The following is a 12,196-nucleotide window of genomic DNA, read 5'->3' on the forward strand; positions in this document are numbered from 1 at the left end:
GTGAATTTTTTTTATTAAAATAGACAATGTCCTTATTTGATATTTTGATGACAAAAATTTTTCAATGGAAAATGAAGTGAAGGGGTTATTCTATGTTACTGCAAATATAATACATTCCACAAGTCAAAATATTCAAATAAATTTTAATAGGAGTTCTGGACTAATCTGGAGGTTGGTGTGAGAAGAAACTTGAACTGAACTGCTGACATTCAGGACATTACATCTTGCTGATGAGTCAGAAACAGTTTATATTCTTCAAATACAAATTATGCCACTAATACTGAACAAAATACTGATAGGTTATCTGATGTAAGCATCAGAGTCAAGATTTTACTTATAACACTTAGGTGTTTTGTGAGTAGAGAACAATTCTGTAGAAAGCAAAACATAAATTTTATCATGATCTTTACAGTACCAAAAAAGGCATTAATCAATGATTTCTTTCTGGGAAAAGGAACTATCCAGATAAACTCTAGAATTGTAATACATATATTCTACACTCATTTTATTTATAGCTCAATGCTACTTCATACTTTACTAATTTTTGGTTACTGATTTATAAAATTAACATGGCAAAGAAAGAGAAAAATTTAATTAAATTAGATCCCAAAATATTTAAGAATTGTGTGTATTATTATTGTATGGAATCTTTATTATGGCAAATACTTTAAGAGATTAAAAAGAATCATATAGTTCCTCCCCTTTTCACTAAAAATGTACCTGGGTGCATGATTAATTAGAGGCTGTGGTTTATATTTTGGAAAGTTGTAGTTCTTGAATTCATCACTTGAAGAAACACCTGGCCAAGTTTCCTGAGATGGAGTTCCTGAATTAAAAAAAAAATAAATAAATATACATAGAAATTTATACATATAAATTATACTAGGCATATATATATGTGTGTGTACACACAAACACACACACACACACACACAAACATAGGCAAAACTAAGAAAGTACCTTAGAGAACATTTTATATTTATTAGAAAATTTATTTCAAATGAAATTAAAATGATGGAAATAGTAAATACTTAGGGGCTTATTTTTGGACTGTGTAATGATGCTATGAATATGAGGTCTTGCCCTTTTTCTATCCAGATGACACCACCTAAGCTAGAAGTATTCCTTAATAATACACTGAAGGTCAATTTCCAATAATATTTTTCTTCTCTTCTTTCATAAAATCTTTATTGCAAAGATGAAACTCTGTAAATGTAAAGAAGTTACCAAGATTTCTTTATAATAATTAAGCTAACTGTAATTCTTAAACATAACAGCTATTTACATGAGTTTCAGAAATAAATTTTTAAAAATACTTTTTAAGAGATATAGCTTAATCCAGCTAGTCAACTGCAGGTATAAACCACTGGAAAAAGATTTTTCCTGTTACCTAGTAGTCGGAAAATTAAGTGCAATTCATCTTCCACAGTTGATCCTGGAAACAGAGGTCTTCCAGAAGCCATTTCAAAGAAAATGCATCCAACACCCCTTTAAAATACATCACAGGGGGAAAAAAATGAACGATCCATTTACATACTATGAAGCACAAGATTTTTTCCTTAAAGAGTGTGTCTCTAGAGGATTTTGTATTAGGCTCCTAGAAAAACCTCCTGCAGAGATATTTTTAGATCCAATTAATTTGTTAACTTTTACCCTATTCATCTCAAATTCCATATGGCTCATAAGGCTAATACGTTTTTTCCACTTTTTGTCTAGCTCTCCTGTGCCAGGAAGGAATAATAAAATAGCTAATAATGAATGAATGCTTACTATGTGTTTTAAACTTTAAGTGCTTGAACTATTTTCTCATTGAATCCTTGTAAGTGTGACCATGCACTGAAAGGGGAGAGAATGAAAGAAGGAAAAACAAAGAGATTGTTATGGTAATCTGGGTGATGATGGTGGCCTGAGCTAAGGCATAAGGTAATAGGAATAAAGGGAAGCAAATAATTCAAGATTTTTTAATGCAGAAAGCAGAGACAAGATATGTAGATACAGAGTGGTATGTGTATGTGTGTAGGAGAAGAAAAAGAGGGAGGCTCAATGTACAGACACTATTGCAGGGGTTGTGTGAATACACATGAGCTTATGGCAACACAGTCCTTCCATTAAAATCTCACAATCTAGTAAATAATAAAAGTATGTAAAATTTAATTTTAAATATTAAAATATTATACAGAATAAAATGATTGCTATATAGAAAACTGTACAGAGATTCCTCAAAAAGTTAAAAACAGAATTACTATATGATCCAGCAATTTCACTCCCAGATGTATACCCAAAAGTAAAAGCAGGATCTTGAACAGATACTTGTACACCCACATTCATAGTGGCATTTTTTTACAGAAGTTAAAATATGGAAGCAACTATGTCCTTTGATGGATGAATCAGATAAACAAAATGTGGCACATATGTACACTGTTTGAAAAGAAAGTGCTTGACACATGCTGCAACATGGATGAACTTTAAAGACATTATACTAAATGAAATAAGTTGAAATAAGTCAGTCACAAAAAGACAAATATTATATAATTCCATTCCTATGAGGTACTCAGTCAATTTTTTTCAGACAAAGAATGGTAATTTTCAGGAACTGGAGAAAGGGATGGAATAGGAAGTTGCTTAATGGGTACAGAGTTTCAGTTTTGCAAGACAGGTAAAAGTTCTGGAGACAGGGATAGTTGGACAACGATGTGAACGTATTTAATGTCTAAAAACTGTACACTTAAAACTGATTAAAATGGAAAATTTTATGTTATGTACATTTTACTAGAATTTTAAAAAGAGAAAAATGTTATACGAAACAAGATTTTATAAACTTGCTCAAGATGACGACAGATGTACATGACCTAGTACATAAAGAATACAGAAAATAAATGCAACCACGAGTCAGAGGAAGGAATTGAACCAAAAGACTAGGTTGTATTCAGGAAAGGATTTATGAAAAGCTGTGGTTTGAAGGTTACAAGGCACAGGCCCCCGTTAGAGCAGCAGAGTTGGCAATTGGGATGGGTGAACAGATATGAACACAAAGAGCAAAGATGGGGAAACCCAAGTTATTTTGAGGTATAGTGAGTAGGCCATTTAGCTAAAAGGGAATATCTGCATTGAGAAACAGTTTGAAATAGTTGGAATAGGTAGTTTACAGACATCTTATGGAAATCCCTAAGTACCGGGTCAGCTTAATCAGTGCCCAGGCCACAAAGGTACTTGAATAGAGAAGTGTCATGATCAAGGTGATCACGTAAGAAAGATGACTACAATATTTTGATTATTGCATTTAGAACAACTTAAAACTGGTAGACTTTGATGAATATTAGATGATGGTTAAAAACAATTTTGTATTAAATTACTATGTGTCAATCAATACTCTTCTGAATTTTTTTAAATGTGCTAATTTGGCCTTAACATTATGTACAGAACTTAAAAGTAGTTATGGTTAACTATTCCCATTTACTTAAATGTGGAATCTAAGGCATAAGTCAGTAATTTAGATAAGGTTATATAGTTGTAAGTGGAAACATTGGTATTTAGACTTAGATACTATCTTGCTACCATGTCAGAACTTTTATTCACTGCTTATGCTATGGCTCTTTAAAATAATACCTCTTTTAAAATCACTACTAGTATGCCCTGTGTTATCAGCTACATGATTTCAAAATTATAAATGGCAATAATTTTTTATCTGTATATATTTACCACATGTCAATCTGTGTTGAGTACTCTGAGGAGCCAAGAAGCACATCAGGTGGCCGATACCATAGTGTGACAACTTCATTTGAGTAGGTCTTTGTGGGAACTGACTTGGCTCTGGCTAGTCCTTCACACGGAAAAGAAAACAAAGAATTAAATATACTGAAACTCATTAAAAATATATAATAGATTTCTTAGTCCCTATCCTCACCATGACTCCATTCATAGGGACATTGAGATGGCTATTCTATAGCTTCTTGAAGCTTCAACAAAATTGGTTTTATGAATTCTGCTGAGTACATGTGGTCTTGAGCCAGTATATCATTATATAATTAGACGAAATATAATAATTTTGAGACCACACATTTTTACTTACTTTTATGTGCTGAATGTACTTGGTATAATGTCTAGATGTTTAGCTTATCTTAATATAAGCTAAAGATGTTTTCCTTTTATCCATGAGTCATGGTGCCAAAATATATTTTCTAGTTGAAATTAAATTAATCCAAAATAGGTCAATGACACTGAGATACCCAATTTTACTTGCCACAATTATAAGCTTTTATCACCTTTTAACCTAATTCTAACATTCATTTGCGATACCATTGTTTATTAAAAATCCTGAAGTCATTACTCTATAATCTAGTTGAGTTTTACTGACAATTTCCTTAAAGAAATACATTCAGAAAAGGTTTCCATGGAATAAATTACAATGCATTCTGTACTCATTATGTTATATGGATAATTTTAGACTAAGAGAGACCTCATTGCTTTTGTGTATTACTAACTGCTGTAAATGATGCAAAACATTTGCCACTCCTTTGCCAATTTAATACAGAATACTCTAATTATCCAGAAATGAAGACTAGAGTTCCCAATTTTATCTGTCATTAGCACTAGAGTTATTTCATCTCTAAGCCTCTAAATTCTGATCACTTGAAGAAGCAGCAATTTTGAAAGGTAGCTTAAGAAAATAAATTTATTTTTACCATATATTTTATGTCAAAAAACAAGAGAGAATTCTATTTAGGCTGAGATTACTATTACATATAACTTTATATATCTGCTTAAAATATCAAATATGAAAAATATCAAAAAGGTTAATTCAATACTTTATTAAATTGGATAAAAATCACATCAGTAATATTAGAAATTTAAGTAACTAGGCAACACACTGTTTTGGTTTAGAATAATGGCTAACAGGTATAACTGGAACAATGCTGACGCCATTTTATTTATTATAAATTTTACTATTAATCTCCCAACTTTGAGAAATAAGTCCAACAAATAATTTTTCTATAATTTTGGTAATTAATAAGATGGAGGGCAGCTCTCTGATTTATCTTTCATATGCTTAGACTGTGTTATTAAGGAGGAAAAGGACAGAGCTATAAATTTTATCCTATAGCATACCAATTTGGCAAGTTGCCATTCTCCCAATACTTTACTCGCCTGCTCCTAAGAAGATCATGAACTAGCATGCTTGTCCAAACAGGTTCCCTGGTTTACCATAAAATTTCAATATTGGTATGAAATGAAATGAAATAAATCTCTCAAACTCAACTAACTAAATGTCCAATTATATTACACAAGCCACTTTTTGTCATTATTGAAAATGACTATATTATAATTCCTAGACCTCTGAATTGCACTGGTCATAAAAAACGGGAAGAATTTTCAGAAGAATCAAGAACAACTTATGGTAAAAATATTCAAACTTAATTGGCCCTCCCTTACTTGAAGCCCCAAGTGTATTTACTATGCAATAAAATAAATAAATAACAAAAAGAACAAAGTTGATTGTATTATCTCATGGAATAATCAGAACTTCTTCCCTCTCTCTCTCTCTCTCTCTCTCTCTCTCTCTCTCTCTCTCTCTCTCTCTCTCTTTCTGTCTCTTTTTGTTTCTTTCTTTTCTTCTTCTCTTTTTGGTATTAGAGATTTAACCCAGGGGCACTTTACAACTCAGCTATTATTTTGAGACAGGGTCTTGCTAAATACTTAAGGGCTTCGCTAACTTGCTGAGGCTAGTCTTGAACTTGCAATCTTCCTGTCTCAGTCTCCCAAACCAGTGGGATTACAGGCATGCATCACTGTGCCTGGCAATAATCAGAATTTCTTACTGGCCTGTGAGAAGATAAAATTTGCAGTTGCTTGCTTTGAAGAAGTCTCTGAGGCAATATTTAAAGCACTCAGAGTATTCCCAGATAAAAGTAGATTTTTGATGGTCCTTCACATTCCTTTTGCATTTCAAATATTCAAGCATGGTTTCTCTGTCACTGCCATTCATTTTGGGATTAAGGACAAAGAGCATAAGGGCAGTTTGCCAAAGAGAGAAGGAGGAAGGAGGGGTGGGAACAATTAAAAGGGAAAAAGCAACACAAACTGTTCAAAAAGAGACTATGCAAGTATATGCAAATAACGCAATTTTTTGTTTAAACATAGGACACTGTCCCACTCATTTCCTTTTTAAGGAAGGAAATACAAATAGAAATTTACCTTTCAAACAAATAGATAAATACTAAGTAAGTAAAAGTACAGAAATTGCCAAAAAAAATTTCATCATTTAAAAAGTAAATTCTTAATCTGTTAACTGAGTAAGAATCTGAAATATTCATACTTATAAAATTTAATGAAATTTTCCAAAACTGAAACTATTGTAATAATGTATGAAAAATTAAAAATGCAATTTTGGAAAACTGCACAGGTTTTTAAAAACTAAGTTCTAGCAAAGTATTCTGAGAGTAACAAAAATTTCAAAGCTACTCTACAAAATTCTTTTTTCTTCTAGTAGAAACAATTTACTCAAAGCAAAAAGAACATGTAATTTTGTTTTACTTTCAAATCCCTTAAAATCAGATTAGCTAAAATGATATAAGTAAATAACTACCAATTAAATTACTAAGCATATAATAAATGCAGTCATAGTGGCAGGCTTATAAAGGGACTCCCCTTCAGAGGTAGTTCTTAGTTCTTGGAACTCATTCTATACTCTTAAAAATTATTAAGGACCCCAAGTATTTTTACTTATATGGATTACTGCTGGTATTTGCCATAAAAGATGAGAAAAATTAAAACACTTATTTACCCATTAAAAATACCTCTGTTAGCAAAATAACGTTTTTATGAAAATTTTTTCCATAACAAAAATTAGTTAAGAATCTTTTTTCCACATTTCTATAAATCTCTTCAGTCTATTTTGATAGAAGACAACTGGATTCTATATTTGCTTTCTATCTGTTGTGATGTTGCTTTACTATGTATCGTAATATATCATAATATATATAGCTATATGAAGAAAATCAAATCTCACACAGATATGAAATTGGAAAAGAGGAGGAACATTTTAATAGTCTTTTCTGGTCATTGTGGATATTGTTCTTTGACACATTAGAATTAGATTGCTTCTTCAAGGTTATATAGTAACTGAAATTATATCAATAAACTATTCATACTTTGTTAAAATTCACTGATCTATCTTGTACTTTAAATGAATCTTTTACTATGCATTATTCTATAACATGAGGTGCTGATAACTGGAAAAAAATGATTCTTGAGTTATAGATTAAGATGTTTATATATTTCTTCAAAATAAAAAAATCCTATTTGTTAATATCACCACTGATCTCATCAGAAAAGTTTCTAAGTAGTGGGAAGCTATTAAGCTTAAAGTAGCAGAACCAAATTTTCAAAATCTAATTTTTATTTGAAAACCTGAATTTTACTATTGGCAAGAAATACATGCAGTTTATTTCCTTGAAGTGTTAGGCTTACTTCATTAATCTTCAAGAAAAAGTCTGCCAAATATCTAAGTCTGAATAACCACAGTTTGTTGGTCATTTTTCCAAGTAAAAATGATGTTCCTTGAAAACAAGAGCTAGTTCAGCTTGTACCCAAATAATCACACAAAAACTTTTCCTTGAGATAACTATAGTATTTCTGTGTGCAGTACATGTTTTTTTTATATAATTCCTATTTCATCATACATATACAACACAAAAAAATAGTCATGTACTCAAGGATGGAAATTTAATAAAATTAATGAATTTTACTGCTTGGCAAAATATTTTAAGTGTAACTGATACTTTTTCTCTAAGAATGTGCAGTGGTAAAAAATACAATGATATACTTTGATGGCACTGCCTGAAAGGAAACAGCAGTTTTATCCTTATTGCTTCTGGATCAAAAGTACAAATATTAACCCAAGGGAAAAAAGCAAATAACATTTAGTGTACTTTTGATAATATATTTTACCTTTGGATATCCCAAAGGGTTTCAGGAACCTGGGGTCCATGGGTCAGACCTGAGAACCCACTCCTTTAAATGTTGCTAACAACCACTGTAAACCACCCACAAAATTCTGTCAAATATCGTTCAGTGGGTTTCAGAGGAAAATTTCCAAACTCACATGAAAGTGATAATACATTGTGACAATGGCTGTTCTAACCACCTGGAAGTATTTATAAATATTTCATCATTCCATACCAAAATCTGCTAGCTTTAATTCTCCTTTTTCATTAATGAGAAGGTTCTGTGGTTTCAAGTCTCGATGCAACACCTTTCTTCTGTGGCAATATGCTAACCCACGTAGAATTTGGTATAGGAACAGCTACAAAAGCAAATAAGTAAACATTAGTCTTACAGATATTGAGACATACTTTGGTATTAGCATAGGCTATGGTAAGTAGAAAAGCAACTGGTCTAGAATAGTAAAAGAAAAAAACAAGAAATTATATCATTTTAAGGACAATGCCTTTTCCATTGATTTGTTTTCTGAATTTTAGTTTATTGTTCAATTTGAAGCATCTATCATTTTTGTCAACAGTATCTATGAAAATAAATATTATAAATACAATAAAATTTTGTCTTCATAGTAATAGTTCATTTATTAGAGAAAGCAGCCTAAACAAACATATTCTCATAAACTTATACTACTAAAGCTTATAGTTTGATTAGAAAATTCTGATATGTCAATCAGCCACAGGCACTTATTCCAATACTTCCTTAAAAAAAATATCTGATCTGGGTCAGTGCCTTTAAATAAGGCATTGGAATTGGTGGCTTTATGTAAAGTCTCAGGTATGACAGAGAATGGGGCTTCGAAACTCTGGCAAATTACTGGTTATAAAAATAACTTAATCAGCTTTTAGCACCCACCTCCCGGGTACTTCACTTTTATAGTGCCTCCTCCTCAGTTTCAAAATCGGCTGTGATTCAAAAAGGGGTAATGCACTCCAGTGCTCTAGATGACTGAAAAAAGCAATTCCTATAAAGCTAATGGTAGAGGTTTTGTTGTGGATTTTGATGAAAAGAGAGATGTGGAACACATCTTGATTTTCTGGGGTTAGAAAAAAGAACCTTAAGTACAGAAGATTCAAGAGGTACCTTCAGTTCACTTGTAGATGAAAACAGGGCATCTGAATACCAAGAACAAGCCAAGGCAGCGGGTGAATAATGACATGAATGCCTTTGGTGGTTTTTTGTTTTTTGGAGGTGGTGTACTAGGGATTGAACTCAGGGCACCCTACCACAGGGCTATGCCCCTAACTCTTTCGGATTTTAATTCTGAGACAAGGTCTCATTAAATTGCTCAGGCTGGCCTCAAATTTGTGATCCTCCTACCTCAGTTTCCCAAGTAGCGGGGTTGTAGGCATGTACCACCATGCCTGGATTGAATAAATCCTAAGCCCCAAAGTCCTCAGACTCCACATATTTACTTATGTGTTTTGAAAACTCTAAAATTACTATTTTATATATGCTCCTGGTGGGTTACATTGGGGTTATAGTGGTGAACATTGCTACCTTTCAATATATTCCTGTTAATATATATTAACATTAAATGCAATTTATGTTGGAAAACATTAAATGCAATTTTAATAAACAATAAAATACTTTCCAACTATTTAGACCTGACTTAAAAGATAGACTCCTCAAACCTCTGTCAAATTATGATTATAGACAATTTTCTTTCCAAATCAGTGCTAATATAAAGCAAAAAAACCCAAAATTTTAAAAACTGAGGAGATCTACAAATAGCCTTCACAACACCTTGCAAAGCAAAATGTAAACTAAGATGAAAACAATCCTCATAGAATGTATATGGAAATACTTTTAAAGCCTTGTTCTAAAATTCTTAGCAATGTGCTAGCCATATGCTCAGAGCTCTCTTTTAGTAACAGAAAGTGGCTTTCCTTTATATTTACCAAATTCACTATTTAAAAAAAAGCATGTAAGTTCGAAGTTACTAAGTTACTATCCACAGAATTAGAAAGGTCTCAAACATACAAGCTGAGATAGTCTGTTTTCAAAATAGGTTCCTATAAACTGTTGACGAAGTTTGGACAAATAAATCTTTGCCAATTTAAAATATATCACATGGAACAAAGAAGTCTGTAAGAACACAAGTATGTCAAGTGCTTTTATTTATCTAGTAATTTCGGGGTTTCTTCTGGATCTGATTATATAGCAAACTTCTCTTAGCATTATTTGAAGTCTTAGTTGTACTAAAAAACAAATTATCTTACTATTCCTTCTGACAAAAGATAGTTATTTCTAGCAAAACAATCACAATACCTACATGTTTCTGGCCTTACTTATAACCCTTACTCATAATGCATAACTCTAAAATCATCATTATTTTATAATTTAAAACCATTTTAAATATATTAGGAGAGTTCATCACTTAAAGGTGGCCTTTTACAGAATGTACCCATCATTTGGATTTTTTTTCAGAAAGCAAAATATACCTGCAGATATAGTCTCCATGTAGGACAATCAGTTGTTATGTGAAATAAAGTACCAAAAATATTTTAGAAGATTTTTAAAATAAAGCAGTCTTATAAAAAAGGTATGATCTTAAGAAAGCTATAATATAGTAAACAGAAGTTGAATAAATAAGACAAACAGAAAATTCTGAATATTGGTTATAAAGTTGGTATATTTCACTGTACAGACTAGCTCATCTTTCCTTACACTTTAACATTACACATTAAACATACCTTTACATTGTGCATACTCATGATGTTCCCACAGTCATCCATGTACTGTTTTAGGTCTTTATCCTGAAAGCACAGCATTTTACTACATGACAACACAGTTTTCAGAATGCATGGCTGATTCACTTAATAGTATTTAATTTTTTAAAGAAAATTTGTTTTTCAAGAAATGATACAGAATGCACTAATAAAATTAAATATCAATAAATAAACAACAATGTCCTTGAGGCTGTTAAAAAAGTCTAATTTTCTATTACTAAAGCAAAATAAAATACTGAGTTTTTATTAAATGCTTACCAGATACTCAAAGACCAGAGTCAAAGATTTATCTGTGTGAACAATGTCATGTAAGGTTACTATATTTGCATGTTTTAAATCCTTTAAGAGTGAAACTGTAAAACAGAAAAGAAAGCCAATTATTTAGTCTGTGGAAGGCCAGTCTTTATAAAAACTTTAAGTTAAACTTATGAAGTTTAAAACAGTAATTTGCCATGGAGATTAGTGGCAGAAAAACTGAAGGTATCAACTTTTTTGTGATTCTGAGTTTGATATTATAGTACCTAAAGTTGTCTCTAATATTAAAACTCTCCATCTTCTGTTTTTTTCTTTAATGTTAACTTTTTGACCCTTTGGGATTAATTTAGATAAAATAAAAGGTACACTTTCTTCCTCCATGTTGCTAACTAGTTGCCTCAAACATTATTTATCTATTTATTTATTTGTTTTCGTACCTGAGCCACATCCCCAGCCCCTCTCCTTCTGTTTTTTTTAATTTTTATTTTGAGACAGGGTCTTGCTAAGTTGCTTAGGTCCTTGCTGAGCTGCTGAGGCTGGCTTCAAACCTGCGATCCTGTCTCAGCCTCCTGAGTCACCAGGATTAAAGGCATTTACCGCCATGCCTGGCTCAAACCAATTTTGAAAAATTCACTTTTTTAAAAAAATGGTATCATGACATGTTTATACACAGTTCATTTACTTCTTATACTAATATATGCAGCTAATTTACAGTTACCATGTTTCCTATGCATCAATATATAAAATTCCCGTCAGATATTTCTCTGTCAGTGTTTTAATGACTTCATAGTATTTCATTATACAATAAGATAATTAATTTCTTTCTATTGAATATGTTTTAGAAATAACGTTTTAAAGGTCTGATTATTTCATCCAGTCACCTATTATTTCTATATCTGCTTTTATTTATTAAAAATATATTCTTATACAGCTTTGGTTTTAAAATATTCTATGTAAATATACCTTCTCTTATAGCTGTACAGGGTGCGCCTTCTTCGTGTTCCAAACGGATCTCTTTTAGTGCCACCAAATTCTCTGTCAGTTTACTTCTTCCTTTATATACTGTTGCATATGTACCCTATAGAACATATTTTTGAAGAACAAGTCAAGAATATCATGAGTCTAATGATAAAGAATAAAGAATCCTGAATTTTTAATTTCTAAACATGCTGAATTCCATCTTGCAAAGAAAACTCCACAAGGTACAGTATTAT

General features: G+C 31.5%; 1 protein-coding gene across 3 annotated transcripts in view; it reads right to left on the bottom strand.

Moving 5' to 3' along the window:
• The window catches only part of CDK17 (cyclin dependent kinase 17), a 105,434-nt gene that overhangs the window by 6,408 nt on the left and 86,830 nt on the right, over positions 1 to 12,196 (bottom strand). For all 3 annotated transcript variants that reach the window (XM_079142870.1, XM_079142871.1, XM_079142872.1), the window contains exons 7-13: positions 11,946 to 12,060; positions 10,986 to 11,080; positions 10,692 to 10,754; positions 8,179 to 8,302; positions 3,700 to 3,820; positions 1,391 to 1,488; positions 721 to 826 (exon numbers count right to left, since the gene is read on the bottom strand). In XM_079142870.1, the coding sequence (XP_078998996.1) occupies positions 721 to 826; positions 1,391 to 1,488; positions 3,700 to 3,820; positions 8,179 to 8,302; positions 10,692 to 10,754; positions 10,986 to 11,080; positions 11,946 to 12,060 (722 nt within the window). The remainder of the gene's footprint in view (positions 1 to 720; positions 827 to 1,390; positions 1,489 to 3,699; positions 3,821 to 8,178; positions 8,303 to 10,691; positions 10,755 to 10,985; positions 11,081 to 11,945; positions 12,061 to 12,196) is intronic.

This window comes from Sciurus vulgaris, assembly GCF_902686455.1.
Source record: "Sciurus vulgaris genome assembly, chromosome: 5".
Classification (NCBI taxonomy): domain Eukaryota; kingdom Metazoa; phylum Chordata; class Mammalia; order Rodentia; family Sciuridae; genus Sciurus; species Sciurus vulgaris.